General features: G+C 36.6%; 1 protein-coding gene and 1 non-coding gene across 2 annotated transcripts in view; both read right to left on the bottom strand.

The window, feature by feature from the left end:
* Window positions 1-21,867, bottom strand: part of LOC149075567 (dynein axonemal heavy chain 7-like) — an 86,262-nt gene that overhangs the window by 38,328 nt on the left and 26,067 nt on the right. The window contains exons 7-12 of the mRNA XM_089245445.1: window positions 20,808-20,999; window positions 19,794-19,927; window positions 15,574-15,817; window positions 8,162-8,338; window positions 5,644-5,772; window positions 1,088-1,177 (exon numbers count right to left, since the gene is read on the bottom strand). Of these exons, the coding sequence (XP_089101571.1) occupies window positions 1,088-1,177; window positions 5,644-5,772; window positions 8,162-8,338; window positions 15,574-15,817; window positions 19,794-19,927; window positions 20,808-20,999 (966 nt within the window). The remainder of the gene's footprint in view (window positions 1-1,087; window positions 1,178-5,643; window positions 5,773-8,161; window positions 8,339-15,573; window positions 15,818-19,793; window positions 19,928-20,807; window positions 21,000-21,867) is intronic.
* TRNAT-GGU (transfer RNA threonine (anticodon GGU)) lies at window positions 17,491-17,564 on the bottom strand. The gene has a single exon. It is a non-coding gene; the product is annotated as a tRNA-Thr (tRNA).

Raw genomic sequence — 21,867 nt, 5'->3', positions numbered from 1 at the left:
ATTTAAAATATCAAAATAGGTATTTTTACTCAGTAATTATAATTCTGAATATAAAACCCTTTAATCTACAAAAAAGTAAGTGTTTTGTTATTTAACATATCTATCACGTTAACAAACTATTTGACTTCATTGACAGTAAGTTTTTGACAGTTTTAATACCAAGTTAGTTTCTGGGGTCAAAAGCCTAATCCTGATGCCCTATCATACATATTTTGAATAAACAGCTCTATTCCGCTTAGCAAATTGAACACTGGTAACGAGCAGTTTAGATAAATAAACCATAAAATTATATTTCATATGTTCTAGACTCATGTTGAGAAATTCAAAATTGCAAATTATAATTATAATAGTTTGTTTTAATTATTGTAATAAATTAATGTTTAAAAATAAAACACTGTAAGACATTCATTTAGGTTTTTGATGGTTTTCAATGGTTTAAACCAGTTTTTGACAGTTTAAACCAGTTTTTGACAGTTTAAACCAGTTTTTAACAGTTTAAACCAGTTTTTGACAGTTTAAACCAGTTTTTAACAGTTTAAACCAGTTTTTGCCGAACTCTGACTAGTCATACAGCACATTACTCTCTCGAACATGAACCATACACAACTCTACCATCATGAATACATTAGGTGCTACACATATGCACTTATAACACAAACTTGTTTAAGCATGACTACTACTACCAACTAAACTACACATGCTCCTCGTAAACATCCCTCTGAGGAACTTCTAATGAACTAGTGTGATCATCATTGTCTGAGGCAGGGCTGCAACTAGGATTTTTGCCACCCAGGGCAAACATGGTTTAGCCGACCCCACAACTTTAAAATTCAATAATTTTGTAATGGTGTTCTTTGTTCCCACCTACACACACACCACTACCGCCCCCTAAATTTTGCAGTCCAGGGCAGTTGCTCCACCCCTGGTCTAAGGTGTGTAGAGGCTAGGCTAAAAAAATCTCATATTGTTATCATATGTTGATGGATTGAAAGTAGAAACAAGTATATAAATTCTGGTCAAAATAGTAGTGGTCAAAAAGGCTAGGAAAAAAAATGGAAATTATGAAGTAAACCAAGCAAGAACTTACTTCGATGTGGTCTTTGTCATATACTTTCAACTTATTCAAAAAAGCCAAATCACCGAGAATTTTCTGTGATGGGCCCCAATAGTCTTGAACCTGAAATTGAAAAAAAATTCTAATACTTTTACCCAATAGGAAACAAATAAGATTTTATTACTGTATTATAAAAACTTGTGTGTTGCCAAATATAGAAACAAGTAATTAAACTTATTGGAAAAATAATGCTAATGAAGCAAAAAATTAAAAATGATCTCTCCAAGGACTATAAACGCAGGCTACTTTGGCCCTGAAACCCTTCTTTGACTCAAAATGATAAAATAATAAAATGTACTCCATAATTACTGTAGATTTTTTTTTTCAGAACTAGTCTTTGTAGTTTTGGCTAAGTATCAGACTACGTAAGGCAACTGAATGCACCGGATAGTTCACGAATGGCTGACTAGGCAACAACAGTGGTAGTTTCGTATGATGTGATTGCATATGGTTTTTCATCTCTCAAACTTTCAACTGTGGAGGTTATACACTGTATATCCAGTTTTGTCAAGTTAAGTAGATGTCTAATTAGAAACACAATTTAATGCTTTTGCCTGTAGCATGATTACAATTTTGATTAATCTTTCATGTTTTCCAAAAACATTAATTGAAAATTTAAGCTCTGGTAACTTCAAAAATACGCTCTACTTTAGCCCAACATTTTGATGAACCAAAGTAGATAGTTTTGCAATCCTTGGTAATTTGTTTGCGAGTACAGTTAGTGAATACATAATCATACATTGAATAATTATGTTTATTTTTTAAGATCCCTATCCTATTTTAAGGTTGTTCCCAGACAGGAAAGATGACGCATAAATACAAGCGTTAGCTTGAAAGTTATGCAGACTACAACAATGACCACCTTTAACCCTTTAAATAGCAAGCATTGAAATATTCAGAGGAGAAAAATTTTGAGGGGTTATATTTAGCAACCCTTGAATGCTATATCATGAGAAAAAAAAATTATTGTCAGTATTAAAAAAAATATCTGATGTTGCACTTCATGGGTACAGATTGTATTTATATGATTTACATAGATTTAAATAGTATAAAAATATCATTTATTATTTGCCAGTTTACTTTCCATCATTGTTGAAGAATACACAGTAAATATGTCTCCTCCACACATGGTATTTTACTCCAAAATACAAGGGTCAAAAATCATTTTTGTATGGATTGTCAAGTTGTCAAAAAATAGAAGACGTGTATTTTTCAGCCATTCTGCTGGTAATTATAGAAACTTCATGAACAACTCACAAGTAAAAATCAAATATTTACAACTTACGAAGTACGAAAGCCTGGATAACCAAGCGGAGATCGAGATGTAGTTCGGAAAGAAAATCCATTCCTCTGTGGGGAATCGAACCACCAATCTTTCACTGTCTGGGCGAGTGTTCTAACCACTAAACTGAACGGGACTTGGTTAGAAGCATCAGTGCCCCAATGAGTTTAAAATGTACAATGCCTTCATTTGAGAAACATAAGAAACTCATGTGTGTTGCTCGAGAGCAACACTGCCAAATAAAGGGTTAAAACTGTTTAAATGCAATCAGATGCATTGAAATAAACCAAAGCGTTATTGAGGTACAAACCAGGGCATTATAAGGTATTTTAAATTTACCTGTAGCTTGCAGGTAACTTTAAAATACCTCAAAGCACCATTAAAAACAAACTTAAAAATACATTCTCTAGCAAACCACATCACCCTAAGGTTTTTAGTGCCCAGAAGAACTGCCATTTGTTAGTCACATTGACAAAATTATAGGTTGCTAATAACTTAGCCTCTAAAGCCTGTTAAAAAGGTATTTTTTTGGTCAATTTGTAAGACATGATTGTTAATTGTCTGATCATCTGCACCCATTCATGTCGATTGTGCATTCCGACGGACTTGGACAATTTCAGCAGGACAATGTGACACCCCACACGTCCAGAATTGCTACAAAGTGGCTCCAGGAACACTCTTCTGACTTTAGACACTTCCGCTGGCCACCAAAATCCCCAGACAGGAGCATTATTGAACATATCTGGGATGCCTTGCAACGTGCTGTTCAGAAGAGATCTCCACCCCCTCTTACTCCTACGGATTTATGGACAGCCCTGCAGGATTCATGGTGTCAATTACCTCCAGTACAACTTCAGACATTAGTTGAGTCCATGCCACGTCGTGTTGCAGCACTTCTGCGGGCTCACGGGGGCCCTACACGATATTAGGCAGATGCACCAGTTTTTTTGGCTCTTCAGTGTAATTGATTATTTATTTGATTGTTTCAATGATCCTGCCAGCGGCAATGACAAAATTCATATACTCATTTAAATTTATGAGATTTTATTTCATTGAAATAACAGTGGTCCCTCTCGATAATGGACAACCACAGGACCAAAAATTCAGTCAGCTCATAGGAAGAGCACATTAACCCTTTATATCCTGACGGTACTTTAGAGTTCCACTTCACAATCAAACGCTTATATCTTCATAATATGACCACTTTTACTGATGGTATCTACAAGGACACGATGAGTGTAGTTCAGGCAGTATATGGCAGCTAGAGGCAGAAATCTTTTTTTCTTTTTGTTGTGGCCATTTTATCTGTGCCATATAGCATTAGGAAGAAGTTTTGCAGTAGATGTTTACTTAGTAGATAGTTGATTTCCATGTTGTTTATTTGAGTGAATTCAGTGACTAATTACCAGTTTATTGGTGCTATTATTTTTTATTCTCTTCTATACTGTACAGGTAAGCATTCCCTACATTTTATTTGAAAATTACTATTTTATTTTCTATCATAAGGTCAAAAATATATGCCGGTACTGCAAAGCACCACCAGAAAATGAGAGCATAATTTTTTTTCAATAATAAAAATTATTTCAATGTGGAAAACAAAATAATGGGGGTGATTTTTTACTGAGGCAACTAAATTGAGTCTTCGAGATCAAGATGGGACAAAAAAGATTGTAGCACCTAAGATGTTCATCAATGGGCGGAGTGGACGAGGCAGATATGCTACGCCCACTATATGACAGGGACAGAAAGTCCAAGAAATGCTGACACAGACTGTTCTTTGCAATGCTTGAAATGGCATATGCCAATGCCATTTATAAAAAAATACATGGAGAAATTTCATTATTGGAGTTTCGAAGAAACTTGGACTCAATGAAAATGGGACTCATAGCCCAAGGAAGTAGCCTAGTAAAAAAGGTAGGTTGTTCTGCAGTCAGCGCCACACCAGAATAGCCAAAGAAGAGAAAGAAGAGTAACTTTTCTGTGCCCAAAGATATCAGGAAATAATTTCTTGGAGCTGATTGGCCTACATTTGTTCAAAAGAGGGAAAGAAGTGAGATGTGCTCCATTCAAAAGTTACAGTCCAAACCTCACTCAAAATGTTCATTTTGCAATGCATTTCTCTGTTGTAATGGAAAAAACGAATTGTTTTCAGAAGTGTCACCTTGAGTAGTGTAAATAAAAATGTGTGTGTTTGGACTTTTTCCCCCTTACATATTAACCATATTCCTGTCGGTACAGGTGACTGTTCTGATGGAAGAGTCCATTATAAGAAGCTCCTCTGCATTTTCAGAGCGGCAACTATAGCCCGCTTACTTGAGAAATGGAAAAATCGGGTTTAAAACTGGCTTTAAGGATTTGCACCAAAACCTGTTTACATAGAATGAAACTTTAATCCCACTTTACAGATGTCATCAGAGATTACATGGGTCTGCCAGTTCAATTCGCTGAGCGAAGGGTTATAAGAAAGGAGGTTACATCCATAAAAAGTATCTTCAAAAAAGAAAAGGCAAGAAATTCATGCTCCCCATTTCTTTCCCTACAAGGGATAAAAAGTCGTCAAGAATGGGTGGGGCACTCCAATGCTACTGAAATATTGCACATGTAAACAGGGCTTATGCGGAAACAGGCGGGTCAAGCGCCCCAGGTGCTGAACTAAAAGGCAAAATAGCTATTTAACTGCTTCTTCAATGATGGGAGGCATACAGGGGTAAGAAAATTTGTGCTTTCAGCTGACCAAATTTTACAATAAAGACCATGGAAATATTTTTGTCATTTACCTCACCATCTCTGGGCTCAGAAATTTTTGAAATATGCACATACAAGAACCTATTCATGGTTATTTAATAATTTAATTATTCAATGGTTATTTTTGATATCAAAGGTTTTAATGAAAAAAAAATATTCATGGAAATATTTCAACATTGACACGATGCACTTTCTATGATACCAAATAATATTTCGAACACATTTTTTCCTCAATAGCTTTTAATATGACAAGAATCAACAAGAAGTCTGGTGTAAATATAGATAAGAGAATGAAAGCTCCTGGGAAAAGACAAGATAAATTTAGCTAAGTTTACTTCAGCATGGATTAAATTTTGAGGATCAGCAGTGAAAATTAGTCATTTTATAATTTTACAGACATAGAAAATTTAAAAGAATCATCATTAATTCTATGATCAATTTCCTCTGAGTTTATAATACCATTCTAAAAAATACTATAAAAAAACATTGAATTTATACCAACCATACTGCCACTCGTAGGATCACGAACTCTGTCTGGTTTTGCAGATAGCATAATACAAATTGCAGCCATCACTTTCTTCACAGCTTCTGGAGGACTCTTCATTGACTTTACAAGAGTTATATCAGCTGGCTAAAGAATTTAAAAAATTAAGTTTTGCTTCTCTCTCTCTCTCTCTCTCCTATTTTCCTATTTGTACATAACCAAATAATCAAACTCAAGACATAGAAGAGGCTTGTTGCTAATTAAATCAGTGAATATGCATAAAATTTATGATCATTGGTTAGTAAATTCAAATTGTTTCATTAAAAGAATTCATCTGCTTTTTAATTTTTTTAAATATATATAATATTTCATGCATTTTATCTCTTTTTCTTCCACTTATTACTGCAGTTGACATGACCGCTGTGGTGGTCGAGTGGTCATAGTGACAGACTCGTATCGCGAGGATCCGGGTTCGAACCCCACCGGCGCCACAGTGGTGGTTGGCTGAAGTTGGTTTTCTGTGGTTCCCAACTTCAAGGCGCGAATGCGAGTCGATCTCCCCGTTAAAAAGTCTCGTCACAGAGAGCAACAGGCCTACAACGTTACAAATATTCAATCATTACACTTCACTCACAATTCATAGCTGCCAACTTTTGAAAATGGAAATTAGGGAGATTTTTGCGCTGACCCGTATTTTATACTAAAACCACTCCCTAATAAATTTTTTTATTTTTTTACAAAAGGGATTTTTCCAAATAAAATAGGGATTTTCCACACATAAAAGTTGAAGTGTAGGGAATAAAGTTCCTACACAAAAATTGAAGTAAAATAAAATAGGGATTTTACACACAGGGAACTTAAAACTTGGGAATAAAATCCCTACGCCAAAAACAAGTGAAATTGGAAAAAAAAAGCTTCAATTTTTGAAGAACACTGACGTTTTGTGACGCTTGATGTTTTTTTTGATTTCACATGGGTGATGATAGTCTTTCTACCATGACAGATGTTTATGTCCTTAACACAACTTGTACAAAAAGAAAAAGTCAGCTTCTTTCTGGAACGTTTGATGAAAGGAAATTCATCGGGAATAAGTATCTTTAAAATTCATTAAATATTTTTTTGCTTGTCAGTATTCATGTTTCGTTATCGCAGGTACGTAACTTCAACAAAAGAGGAGGTTTTGGCCACATGCGCGTCACTAAAATCTTCAACTATTATCCAGGACTATTAGCTGCATGATAAGACAAACAACTTTTCTTGGGTTTGTAAAACTTCCTTATATAAAAAGGGAATTTTCCACTACTCCCCCAGTTACGATGGTGACGTCATTTCGAAAGGAGAAAAAAACAGAGGCAAAAGACTTTTTGCCCCACAAGAAATTCCTTAGGGATTCTTTTTAAATGAAGTAGGGAATTTTTAGGAGGAATTTTTAGAGGAATTTTTTGTTATTTTCGTAAAAATTCGGGAGATTTAAGAACTTTTTGGGAGGTCGAGAGAGATGAAGCTAAAATTTGGGAGACTTGGCAGCTATGACAATTTGAAGTTTAGATGGCAGCACTGAAATATCAGACACAACACTAGCTATACACTCAGACTGTTAGGTGCACTCACTCTGTTCCAGACTCTGCCATGAAGCTGGGCTGGAAGAGATCTCGGTAACTTGGAAGAGACCCTGGCGTTCATTCATTCATTGCAGTTGACACGATGGCAATAGCAACAATAATGTTGATTTTTTAATTTAAAAGACACTAGTGCCCTCAAAATTGTGAGCTCCGAGTAGCTATGATAATAACAAATTCTTCAAAAGAGAAAAAACTAACTTTGACCTAAATTAATGAAATTAGCTACAATTCCCCCCCCCCCCCCACCTAATTTTATGAAATGAAAAATACCTCAAAAAACTAGTTCTCATTATATATCTCACCCCACTTTCCTATCTTACCTTTACTTTACCATTTATATTGGCAGGTTGCATTGGGAAAAGCCATGTACTTTTGGGCTTTTATAAAGGTTGTCTTAGCTTTTTCCCGCTTTCAAACTAAATTGCAGCAGTTTTTACCATTTGCAAGATTTATTTTTGCTATTTCCTAGGACGATTTTTTCCACAGTTTTTTCCCACCATGGCAAAAACTTGCCAACCCTGGATACGGTAAAAGACATAAGTGAAAAACTATAAAATGTTCTCCAGATTGAAAAAAAGTGAGTAACTAGACATTTCCAAAACAGTTTTTAAACTAGTAGTTAATTTTACAAGAATAGAAAAAATGCTTGTGAAGTGCAATTGAGTTGATAAATATTTACACAGATGAAATACAGTCGAACCCCAATTTAACGTTACCATTTATTCCACTAAATTTTGGCGCTATAACAAGTTTGGCTTTATATCAAATCATGGGTTAACACATGTGATCCCTAGAAAAATTTGTTCACTAAAAATTTTTAGTGATAAGTGGGGCAGAAGACATCGGGGAGGGGGAGCTATAATGGGGTTCCACTTTATTTGTCACATAAATTAAATAAGAGTGATTTCCATTACTTTGAGAGTGTCCAAAGCATTTATGGCATCTTGTAATGCTGGTAGAGCTTCATTTAGATCAGCTTCACAGTCAGCTTTCAAAATCTCTGCTGCTTTAGCCTTTGCTGCAGCAACTTCCTCATCTTTGTCAACTTTTGCTTTCACTTTTGCTACTTCTGCTGACTGCTCGACAATAGACTACATAAAAGGTTTATTAAATTCTTAAAGATATTTATTTCAACAAAATATTGTTTCAAGTTCTTGAATAAGTTGTAACACAAAAAATGATTTCAAATATATGTTATTATTGCTATAATACTCATATACAGGGTATTCCATAAACACTGCGTGGAATCTGCAAAGCAAGAGTCCCCTCCCCCATGCCCGAAGCATGAATGTGCAAATTTCCAAACTAGAGGAATGACATTTCAATGTTTACTCTATCCATGTTACTTTATGAGTGTCATTTTCCTAAAATGCTTAGCAGCAAACATTTCAATATTAACATTCAACAAGTTAAACATTCACATTTTTGGCAAAACTTAGTAAAATAAAGGCTTCAACCAGCTGATAAACCTAGAAAATGAAAATTTTCACATTCATGTTTCTGGCATGGGGGGGGGGGGGGAATGATAAAAAAGTGACCAGAGAATCATATCTCTACAATGTATGGTTTTCAAGGAAATATGAAAGAAGATAGGTCATTCTGGCCACATAAATTGGAGACATCACAGAGTACAATTGAGTGGCTACTACTGCTAAACCACAGGTGATCCTTGTAAATATTTTTCTGAGGAATTTCTATTGAATTGGTGCATTCTCGAACGTGTGAATGTCTTGAACCTACTTATGATGTCTGAGGTGTTTGAGTTTGAAATGGTAACATGTCTTCCAATTTGAAAATGAAAGTGACAGATACACTGAATTTTTGTGTTTTTCAAGTATCTTTATGTTTCTCTGTCAGCTCTCTGTGGTTAGACTTTTTTAAATGAGAACCAGCTCACATTTTTACTTTAAAGTTGAAAAACTACAGATTCACTCAAATTCAGCAGGCAATTTCACAGATCTACCATCCTTATATAAATTTTTATAGGAATAAACAAATAGTATCAAACTGACTTAAAAACTGTTAAAATTACTCATAAAAGCCCCTGCAGATTATCTAGTGATGATTTAGAGTCAGCTATGTTTGGACAAGTGGGTCTTGATGGAAAATAGCTGCATAAATGAAGTGAAAAGAACAAAAAGAATAAGGGGTGAAGATGAAACCAATAAGTAGTAGGGAAGGAAAATTTTTTAGAAAAATTCTAAAAATAAAAATAAGACACACATATACTGCAAAAGAGTAGACAGTTGATTGTCTTTATGCTGCATTGACAAGGCAGGCAGCTAGATAGGCTGAAAAATGTCTCAATATGTGCAATGCACATTTTAAGTACCTTCTTATGGAAACATAATATCAGAATGCACACATCGCATGAACACATAATCACATGAACTCAAATTCAATATGAATTTTCTTGAAAAATATAGATTGTAGAAGCATGGTTTCTTTAGAATACATTTATGCACCCTTATGAAATCTTATTTTGTAGAGTTTGTGAGATGTCTATGGGATACCACAGTTTGTCATAAAAATTAGAATTTCTGTTTATGCCTTCAAGGATTATGCCAAACAAAGATAAAATTTATATTCCTAGATTGCAGAATTTAATTTTCTTTCTTTTTAAAACATTTATTTTTCGTTTTCCTACCAATAGCAATACTTATTTATTTTTCCATGAATGTTAATAATTTGAAAAAAATGATTGGTGATCCAATACCTTAATGAGTTAGATAGAAAGCTGATAAAATTAAGTACATACATTTTGAAAATTATTTGTCAATGAAAATATTTTGAAAAGTTGGAACTCCTCCAATTATAAATTTTGAAAAAGTTAACTATTAAGGGGAAAAACCTAGAGTAATAATTACTCAAGTACTAGTAACACAGTAGAAATTCTGATACAAGAGAGCATTTTTTTTCTGGAAAAAAAAAAAATTTGATAAACAATAAGCCATAAATCTGGGCTAGAAAAACCCATTGTCTAATATGCCAAAAGCATGAAAAAATTTGACAGCAGATGTAGTAGATTTTTGTAGATTTATCCAACCCTGGTATAAAGACACATACAAGATATACAGAAGACTGGATGTTGTGAAGATATTTATTATTTGAGATGTTAATTTTTTTTTTTTTTTTTTTTAAGGAAGGAAAAAACTCATCTCTGCCTCTACCGGGAGTCGAACCCGGGTCCCTCAATTGCCGGACGAGTGCTCTGACCACTAAGCTACAGAGGAGATAGAGGTTTTCCTTCGCTAGAGCGTATATATGCCGAACGGAACCGTGCAATGGACGGTGAAACCGATCAGCTAATAGCTCATGGACGACGAGCCACCAGAGGGCTATATATATGACATGAATGTCGCTCTCCACTTGTTAATACAAGATATACAGAAGACTGGATGTTGTGAAGATATTTATTATTTGAGATGTTAATTTTTTAAGGAAGGAAAAAACTCATCTCTGCCTCTACTGGGAGTCGAACCCGGGTCCCTCGATAGAGGCAGACTCCCGGTAGAGGCAGAGATGAGTTTTTTCCTTCCTTAAAAAATTAACATCTCAAATAATAAATATCTTCACAACATCCAGTCTTCTGTATATCTTGTATTAACAAGTGGAGAGCGACATTCATGTCATTGCAACGTCCCTTATGGGAGTTGCTTGCCCGGTTCGAAATATCCAGCAATAAAGTGGCAAACGACAAGTGGAAAATGATTAGAAACAAACTTTCGCATGAAATATTATTATTTATTCAAATTATATGGGTTAGTTAATTTTAACAATGGATTAGTATATCTTGGAGCCCTCTATTTGACGTTAGCAGTAAAGATACTGGCTCACCAATTGATGATCAACAACAGTCAACTTGTGCAGTGATCGGACATCCGATGTTGTTAGCTTTTCCGTAAATACCAGAGGAGTTTTCTCAGTTGAGAACCGGAACACCTTGATCAGTTCCTGGGGGCCTCTCGGTTGAGGGCCGGACCACCTTGCTCAGCTCCGGGGGGCCTCTTGGTTGAGGGCCGAACCACCTTGATCAGCTCCAGGGGGCCTCTCGGTTGAGGGCCGAACCACCTTGATCAGCTCCGGGGGCCTCTCGGTTGAGGGCCGAACCACCTTGATCAGCTCCGGGGGCCTCTCGGTTGAGGGCCGGACCACCTCGATCAGCAATGAAGAACTTTGACTGTGAAGATTGTTTTATATTTTGATTCCGGACCTGCCGGAAAACGGATTCAAATAATGTAGATTATTGCATTTTAACAATTCAGCCTAAGGCCAATAGATACGGTAGTAAGACGGTGAACCGTCCTACTAGAGGGCTTCAGTTGAACAGAACAAGATTAGACGAACGCAATGTGAGAGACAAAGAGGGAGGAATTTATACTCCCCTTTTACAAGAAGTTTGGGACCACATGTCCTCGCATGGCCTTTTCGCCTCAACAAAATTATCGAATTTGCATATTCATGCGTCACTATTATAAACATTACAATTTAATTACATTGGAATCTGGCAACATGACATAATCCGGAGAGCTGATCAGACTCTCCCGATTATGTAAACATTACTAACATAACAATATGAAATGAATTGTTCCGACGGAGGTCTGCAGCCCCCCGCCGAAAATAAGTGAGTACAACACTATATTTTCGTATCCGCACAACGAGACTTGCAACAACTCCCCCGGGAAGTTCTTCGATAAAAATAATTTAAACTGGGCTAAGCCTCGCCCAACTATACATATATTGGATCAAACCCCTCCACGAAAATAGCGGCGTCGTCATGAGGGAAATTAATTTATGTGGGACATCAGTAGCCCGACCTCTGGCCCGTTCTCGTTCGACAGCCGAAAGACCCCACCCGCCGACTGCCGAACTAATCGAACACTCTGGCCCTTACCGGTTCGCCAGTGGGTCCTCGGGTGGTTTCCGGTAACTGAGAGGTCCCTGGGGTCTAAAATAAGAAGGAATTTCCCACATAACGACAAGACCACCATTAACGTAGAGGGATCGGATCCCGATACGTTACATTCCCCCTCACCACGGAAGAATTTTTCCCAAAAAAAAAAAAATTCTATAGGTTAAAAAAAGTTAATTTACAGAAATACTTGCAAAAACTATGTTAACATATCACCTGGTATATTAAACTTCCCACTAAAGGAAAAGTTATCGACAGCCAAATCAGTATCCCGATTTTGTAAGTATCGCGAAATTTCAACACTGCTTCTGAATTTTGTCCCTTCGGGAGAGTAATAATAGACGTCAATACGAGGTTCTTTTTTCCTCTTAACGAGAACCCTTTGCCACCCTCTCTGAATCGGAACCAAAAACTTAGAGTAACCTACGGAAGATTTAATGAAATTCGTTTTCACCATCTTAGGAGTGGTGTCCTCCTCGGGATTTTGCCGGTTAAAGGACGTACTAGAGTTAGTGCAATTAGCACTATTTAAGGGCGTTTGTGAAACATGATGTCGACTCGGATTACTGGAAGTGTGTTGTACAAGGACCTCTCTACTCTCACAACTGGATTAAGAAAACTAAATTTTTTACTAGGGGTCTTTTTACCCATGGATACACTACCCCTTCTCATGTATCCCAGGTCTAGTTTCCCTGATTCCCATTTGATTTACAATTTTTTACAATATGGCCGATTTGACCACAACCAAAACAGGTAACTTGTCGAAAAAATTTATTTGTCCTAAAAGGCCGTCTTGAAGGTTGTACTACATTTTGTGTAGGTCCCACATAATTTTTTCTAACTTCAGGTTGAAATTTCTCAACACAATTTTCACAAGATTCAAAATTTTTACGAGATTCAATTTGAACATTTTCACGCGTTGCAAGAAATTGATCTAACATTACAAATAATTGTTGCAAAGAATTAGGCTTCCTAACTTCCAAAAATGTTCTCACATTATAGGGTAATTGTGACATTATAAGTTCAATTTTGTCCGACTCCGGAACGGTTAAATCGAACGACTGAAAAAGATCTAACTTATGTAATACGAAATCAAGGTACGAGCCCGTCGAAAACTTTTCAGAGAATAAAGCACGAGCTAATTCAACCCTGGTATGATACCTTGAAAAGGTTTGTAATAACAAGCCCTTGAAACTTTCCCACGATTTATGGGGGCCCCATTTTTCCCATTCGTGCCTGCCTATCGTTTGCCACCAGGCCTGAGCACGACCTTCAAACGTGCTTACAACTAACTCGATCTTATTAGGAACACTGTAAAGATTAAAATACGATTCACATTTTAATAAAAAGCTTCTAACGTCTTCTCCACTACCTGAAAATATAAGACTACCAACACTGCGTTGGGTCAATGGAACCAAAGCATTTGCGGGATTTAAAGGTAATGCCGGGGGAAGTATTACATGCGTCTCGTTATAAGGATTTGACATTGTTGGATAAGTAAAGTTCATTTGTGAACCATTATTCGATTGTGAACCACTTGGTTCCGGTTCAATTTGTACACGAACATCATCACCTAAATTTCTAGGCGTACTATGATTATTAGAATTCATCTCTAAAATCAATGTTAAATATCAAAAAATTTTTTTTTTTTTTTTTTTTTTTTTTTTTAGCGAAAGTACTTTCCACCCGCGGTTTGCCACACTTACTGAGAACCGGTCGAGCCCCCAAAATTGCAACGTCCCTTATGGGAGTTGCTTGCCCGGTTCGAAATATCCAGCAATAAAGTGGCAAACGACAAGTGGAAAATGATTAGAAACAAACTTTCGCATGAAATATTATTATTTATTCAAATTATATGGGTTAGTTAATTTTAACAATGGATTAGTATATCTTGGAGCCCTCTATTTGACGTTAGCAGTAAAGATACTGGCTCACCAATTGATGATCAACAACAGTCAACTTGTGCAGTGATCGGACATCCGATGTTGTTAGCTTTTCCGTAAATACCAGAGGAGTTTTCTCAGTTGAGAACCGGAACACCTTGATCAGTTCCTGGGGGCCTCTCGGTTGAGGGCCGGACCACCTTGCTCAGCTCCGGGGGGCCTCTTGGTTGAGGGCCGAACCACCTTGATCAGCTCCAGGGGGCCTCTCGGTTGAGGGCCGAACCACCTTGATCAGCTCCGGGGGCCTCTCGGTTGAGGGCCGAACCACCTCGATCAGCAATGAAGAACTTTGACTGTGAAGATTGTTTTATATTTTGATTCCGGACCTGCCGGAAAACGGATTCAAATAATGTAGATTATTGCATTTTAACAATTCAGCCTAAGGCCAATAGATACGGTAGTAAGACGGTGAACCGTCCTACTAGAGGGCTTCAGTTGAACAGAACAAGATTAGACGAACGCAATGTGAGAGACAAAGAGGGAGGAATTTATACTCCCCTTTTACAAGAAGTTTGGGACCACATGTCCTCGCATGGCCTTTTCGCCTCAACAAAATTATCGAATTTGCATATTCATGCGTCACTATTATAAACATTACAATTTAATTACATTGGAATCTGGCAACATGACATAATCCGGAGAGCTGATCAGACTCTCCCGATTATGTAAACATTACTAACATAACAATATGAAATGAATTGTTCCGACGGAGGTCTGCAGCCCCCCGCCGAAAATAAGTGAGTACAACACTATATTTTCGTATCCGCACAACGAGACTTGCAACAACTCCCCCGGGAAGTTCTTCGATAAAAATAATTTAAACTGGGCTAAGCCTCGCCCAACTATACATATATTGGATCAAACCCCTCCACGAAAATAGCGGCGTCGTCATGAGGGAAATTAATTTATGTGGGACATCAGTAGCCCGACCTCTGGCCCGTTCTCGTTCGACAGCCGAAAGACCCCACCCGCCGACTGCCGAACTAATCGAACACTCTGGCCCTTACCGGTTCGCCAGTGGGTCCTCGGGTGGTTTCCGGTAACTGAGAGGTCCCTGGGGTCTAAAATAAGAAGGAATTTCCCACATAACGACAAGACCACCATTAACGTAGAGGGATCGGATCCCGATACGTTACATCATATATATAGCCCTCTGGTGGCTCGTCGTCCATGAGCTATTAGCTGATCGGTTTCACCGTCCATTGCACGGTTCCGTTCGGCATATATACGCTCTAGCGAAGAAAAACCTCTATCTCCTCTGTAGCTTAGTGGTCAGAGCACTCGTCCGGCAATCGAGGGACCCGGGTTCGACTCCCGGTAGAGGCAGAGATGAGTTTTTTCCTTCCTTAAAAAATTAACATCTCAAATAATAAATATCTTCACAACATCCAGTCTTCTGTATATCTTGTATTAACAAGTGGAGAGCGACATTCATGTCATAAAGACACATATTCCATGCATATAAACTCACCTTAATTTTTTCTTCAGTATCTTTTGCAGCAGCAACAAGCTGTGGTTGGAGTTTTTCAATATCTTTCTGCATTCCGATGATTGTTTCAGAGAAAAAAGCCAACTGTCCTAGACCTACAATATAACGCTCTCTTGCAGCAGATACATCATGCTGCTGTTTAGTGAGAAGTTTTCTAAATGAAGATATAAGTTCCAGGTATGACGTGGGAGTGATATAAGTAGCTCTCCCTAAATCCTGCAAAAACCTGGAAGTAAACAAATGAATACGAATAAAAGTGGAAAAGAGTTAATATTTATTAAACATTATAAATTAACAGTTTCACATTATTGTTCTTAATTACATCCAAATTTTTATTTCCCTTCTTTATACATAACTTCAATACATATGAATTGAAGCCAAGGATTATTTAATTTTTATTATACAGGTTTACATTCGGAAATGCAAAAACCTGTGGACCTGATGAGTGCCGGATTTTGGATGATTATATACGAAAAACTACCTGTACAATCCTTCGAAGGAAGAAAATTAAACACTAAATGAAAAACAAATTAAATTTTGATGTTCACCAGCTAAATAAAACAGCTCTACAGAATTTTAGTTCACCTAAATAAAGAAAACAGTGCCGTGCAATGCAATGAACTTGAAAATATTCTCTGAAATCTATGCTGGAAAACTGAAGGAACCAGATTATCAATGGCTGGATTTTTGACTGCCAACCTGTATGTAGTTGCTGCACAATTTTTACAAACCCAAAATTTATGAATCGACATGCCTTTTTTAACTACTCATTTGGTCTGAAAAAAATATCCCCCTTGTTCGAACGTCATTTCCATTTATGTCGTGAGAACAATTACCTACAAGTACTTCTATTTTCTTTTACGCAATCATAGAATCAAGCATTTCCTTTTTCTTTGTTCTTTATGAGGTCTGCCTTTACTTCTTATCTGTGGCAAAAGCCTTTCAAAGTTTAAATGCCAATGTGTTATATTTTTCACTTGGCGACTCCCGTCAAATTATAAGCATTCTATCTTCTGTCTCATTCCCACATTTGGATGAAATTCTAGAAGTAGCGCATGATCCCTATTGACCAATTAGAAAGTCACATCTCTGTCAGAGTGCTCTAAAACTACACTTCTTCGTAGTGTCCTTCAACTGTCACACACACTTCTTGGCAGGAATTTTTAGGGTAGGGAAGTCCGGCTTTTTCCTACCAGACTGACCAGATTGTCTTTGAAATTTACTTTAAAAGTAGTTATAATGTGTAATACACATGAGTTTTCCTACCACTGGGCACTCCCAGGGGCAGAGGATGATGGTGGGCGAGTGCTGTGCTTTCTTTTGCTTCTTGAGTGGCTTTTGGTTACGCTATTTTTTGGTCTTGTGTTTGCCAATTTTTATTATAATTTCATGCTGTGTAGCTTATGAGATAATTTCTTTTAATGCAAAATTCATTGTTTAAATTTATTTGGCTGAAGAATTTACATTAATGTTGTTTTTAAAAATATGTTTTAGTGCTTAATAATTGAATAAAGTATGGAAGTGGCACATAATGCAAAAGTCAATGAATTCAATGAGTAATCAAGGAAACAGTTATTTTCCGGATATTATGCTGAGGTGAGCTCGGAAAGAAAAGTCATCACGTCTCCGCAGGGACTCGAACCCAGGCCCTCTTGCATACCGGGCAAGCATGCTACCATCTACACCACTGGAGACACATGAATCTGCCTTCCTAATTTCACGCACTGTGTCGTGAGACGCTGAAGTAGAGGCATTAGTAGCCTCTCTTAACTTCAGGAAATGGCCCCCGGGTGGGACGGTTTAGAGAGATATAGATGGCTTTTTCCCAACCAGAGATATCAAGGAAACAGTTATTTTCCGGATATTATGCTGAGGTGAGCTCGGAAAGAAAAGTCATCACGTCTCCGCTGGGACTCGAACCCAGGCCCTCTTGCATACCGGGCAAGCATGCTACCATCTACACCACTGGAGACACATGAATCTGCCTTCCTAATTTCACGCACTGTGTCGTGAGACGCTGAAGTAGAGGCATTAGTAGCCTCTCTTAACTTCAGGAAATGGCCCCTGGGTGGGACGGTTTAGAGAGATATAGATGGCTTTTTTCTCAACCAGAGATATCAAGGAAACAGTTATTTTCCGGATATTATGCTGAGGTGAGCTCGGAAAGAAAAGTCATCACGTCTCCGCCGGGACTCGAACCCAGGCCCTCTTGCATACCGGGCAAGCATGCTACCATCTACACCACTGGAGACACATGAATCTGCCTTCCTAATTTCACGCACTGTGTCGTGAGACGCTGAAGTAGAGGCATTAGTAGTCTCTCTTAACTTCAGGAAATGGCCCCCGGTGGGACGGTTTAGAGAGATATAGATGGCTTTTTTCTCAACCAGAGATATCAAGGAAACAGTTATTTTCCGGATATTATGCTGAGGTGAGCTCGGAAAGAAAAGTCATCACGTCTCCGCCGGGACTCGAACCCAGGCCCTCTTGCATACCGGGCCAGCATGTTTTTAGCCCAAATTAGGAAGGCAGATTCATGTGTCTCCAGTGGTGTAGATGGTAGCATGCTTGCCCGGTATGCAAGAGGGCCTGGGTTCGAGTCCCGGCGGAGACGTGATGACTTTTCTTTCCGAGCTCACCTCAGCATAATATCCGGAAAATAACTGTTTCCTTGATATCTCTGGTTAAGAAAAAAGCCATCTATATCTCTCAATGAGTAATGTTTGATTTAATTTAAATTTAATATGTTCCTGACACAGCCCATGATATTTACAAACGAATTGTTCAAATCAGTTTAAATGCATATAACAAGCATTGACTATATACAATAAATTTGAATGAATAAAGAAAAAAAAACAAGCAATGGGTTTTTAAACATGAAGGAGCCCAAACTTATCTATATGAGAAGGTTCTTTTCAAATGCTCGGAACAAATGAAAGAGAGAAAACTTCTCAGTCACAATCCCTACTTTGTTTTGCAGTCATGTCAGACAAAAAAAGCTTTAATGCTCATTATAATGACCCCACACTATAGCGACCATTCCATTACAACAACTTTTAGTTATTCAAATTTATTACTCAAGTTTTTCTTAATATCTCTCTGAATTAATGTTTATTTGCAACAAGAGTTATGCATCTGAAAAACACAAAATATTAACTTTTCCAATTTTTAAAAATTCACAAATTTTTCTGCATGTTTATAGAATTCAAAGTATTTTTGTCTTGCATGGCAGTTTAATTCCTTTGGAACATCATAAATGAAAATAAAATATTCTTTACGAGTTAAAAAAAATGTTTATTTTTCTCTGAAAAAAACATTGGCAAGTTTTGTTCGTGTGGAACTGGAAATTGAAGAGGCGATCCTTTCCTCCAAAGAAGATAGAAATTGGAAGTCTTTGTTTGTTGTGCTTTCCAGTCCTTTTCTCAATACGTCGATGTTCATATTCTTCCACTGTAACGCTGCTTAGTCTTTAAAAGGAAATTCACCTTTTTTTTTAATTTGGAGAGTATTCTAACAGTAGGATGACCACAGTGTTAGAGAGAGATGCTCGACAATCATCCAGCTAAGATTAGAAAAAAAAATTCCAGCTGAACCATTCCCAAATAAGAAATAGCCCAATGTTGAAAGAATCTGTCAACAAGCCTGTCATCTGCCGTGAAATTCTCTAACTATGAGTGAAGTGTAATGATTGAATAATTGTATCTTTGTAGGTCTGTTGCTCTTTGTGGCGAGACTTTTTCAACAGGGATTTCAGCTCGCATTTGCTCCTCAAAGTTGGGAACCACAGAAAACCAACTTCAGCCAACAACCACTGTGGCAACACGGTGGGGTTCGAACCCCCACCTGATCCCTGAAAGCATTAATGAAATTTTTGGTATCGCTACTTCTTGCGTGATACACCAAAATCTATTGTGATAAACATTATTATTAGGGCAATACATCTAATTGAATTTTGTTTATCAACTAATCAATTGAAATTTTTGCAGTGAATAAATACTTAAAAGTGAATTTTTAGTGGAACTAACAATGGAAATTTAGGAGATTCCAACTGAAGCATAAATTTGATGGCATGTGATGATTATATGTTGAATCTTGATATAAAGATAATCCCTGTACAATGATATTTTTTTTTTATCCACACAATATCATCATACTGAGGTTTCATTGTACATCAAAAGAAAAAATTGGTAAAAGAAAAATACTTTTCACAAAGTTCTTGAGCACTTGTGTGAAACTTTTTACTTATAACCACAGCATTTTGCTTCACTTCAGGTGTCAAGTCCAGGTCCTTAAATGAATGGACAGCAACCTTTTCAAGTGCATCTTCTGGCCATGGCTATATAAATTCAAAATAGATGAAATGTTCAATACTCTGTAAATTGATAAAATAACTGGTTGAATTATTTTAATCATTAGCAGAAAGTGTACATGTGAAACACTTATATATGATTACAGCAGGACTTAACAAATAGAAAAAAAATTAAGTGCCCACCTAATTTCATAGGAGCCAAATATATTTTTTTATAAATATTTTTAAACTTTTCCGAGACTTTGTTTTAAGAGTTCTGTGTTGGGAGAACTGCTAAAAATAAATCCTGAAAATTCTTTGCTGACATCAAACTTACAAATTTAATAATCACACACAAAAAATTACAGGTGCCACTTCTAACTTCTTAGCTGCCATGGCAACCTAGTGCCTAGGATTTGTCAAGTACTGAATTACATATTTTGGGATCTACAAATTTAATCTGTTGGCTGTTTTCAAACTACTCAAAAATTGGGACATTCGAATCAGATTTAACATACCATGAACAAAATAAAAACAATTACTTATTTTTTATATTATACAAGTAGTACGCACAATAGCAATGTCAGCTGCTATTCGTGAGAATTTATAGATACATAAGGATATAGGAATAATCTACATTTTTCCTATGAAAACCTGACCAACTACCCCTCATATTCCTCTAGTTTTATTGATGGTGATAAAGACAACAACCAGAAGTTTACATCTGTGGATTACAGAATGAAATTTTTTCTCTAAATAGCAAAATTCATGTGCACGGATTGTGGGTCACCACAGATTGAGGGCAGAAAATTACAGTATAATAAATTTAGTTCAAGAATTTGTTAGTGTTGTAATTTCAAATCACTAAAAAATGAGAACAATGGTGATAACAACACATCTGAATTTTAAAAAAAACACAAAGACTTACTTGAAACCAATCAATTGTACAACAATTTATCAAAGATGGGAACTGTCTAAGCCGTGCACGGAAAGCATTTCCTATAGGACTCATAGCAATTATGATGTGAAGATTTTCCTTTGATCTTTTTACAAAGTAGGAAAATAAAGCTAAAGGAGAGAGATCCGCATCTTTGTCTTTCTCCACAAGTGGCCGAACAGCCTAACAGGAGACAAAATATTGCAATTGAAAAAGGTGAAAATTTAAAATAATAATAATATAGACTATATTAACCCTTTTATCCCTTTAATAAAATTTTAACCCTTTTATATTAATCCTTTTTATCCCTTTTTTAACGAGTGTAAATTTTACACTCGTTAAAAAAAGGGATAACATCACTCCAAGATAAAATGAAATATTAAAAAAATATTGTGATGAATCAAACAGACAACTGAATTTCATTGCATGTTTCATGCTTGTTACATAATTTTTCTGCGGCTCTATCGTATTCCTTATATCAGTAATATACTCCTTTGGCATATTGGTGCATCATTTACAGCTATCATCTAAGCACACAAAAGATATAAAATTGAGGCATCTCCCCGTTTTCAAAATTTGATATGCAATGAAATTATAAAATCTATACTTTGCTTTTATGGAGTAATAAATGACCAAAATATGCTTAAAAACCAGAGTCTGAGAGGGAAAAAAACAACTTAGGTACCAGCCAAATTTCTTTGAAAAGTCAAGCATATACATACTTTTCAATAAAAAACAGTCCAAGATATGGTAATGTTATTTTTGATTTTTTGGGAATTGATGCCTCTATTTCTTGTTGATAGGTATGCTGAAACCAAATTCTGCTAATTTTGGGTGGTCCTCAGATTCCAGGGGATATGAGTGGCGATGCAGTACTCCCTATTGAAATGAGTAGAATCCCATTTTTCGTTGGTAGGCATGTAGAATCCCATTTTTCGTTGGTAGGCATGTACAATAAACATTTATCTTTTCAAAGTTCAGAATAATATTTTTTTGTATTCAACAATTTGAATTTTGCATTAATGTATCAATTACCCCAGTGCGATCATTG

Source organism: Pholcus phalangioides, unplaced genomic scaffold, assembly GCF_987345545.1.
Source record: "Pholcus phalangioides strain wild (caught in Gottingen) unplaced genomic scaffold, Ppha-v1.0 ptg000015l_1, whole genome shotgun sequence".
NCBI lineage: Eukaryota > Metazoa > Arthropoda > Arachnida > Araneae > Pholcidae > Pholcus > Pholcus phalangioides.
This window is presented reverse-complemented; position numbering and strand designations above follow the sequence as displayed.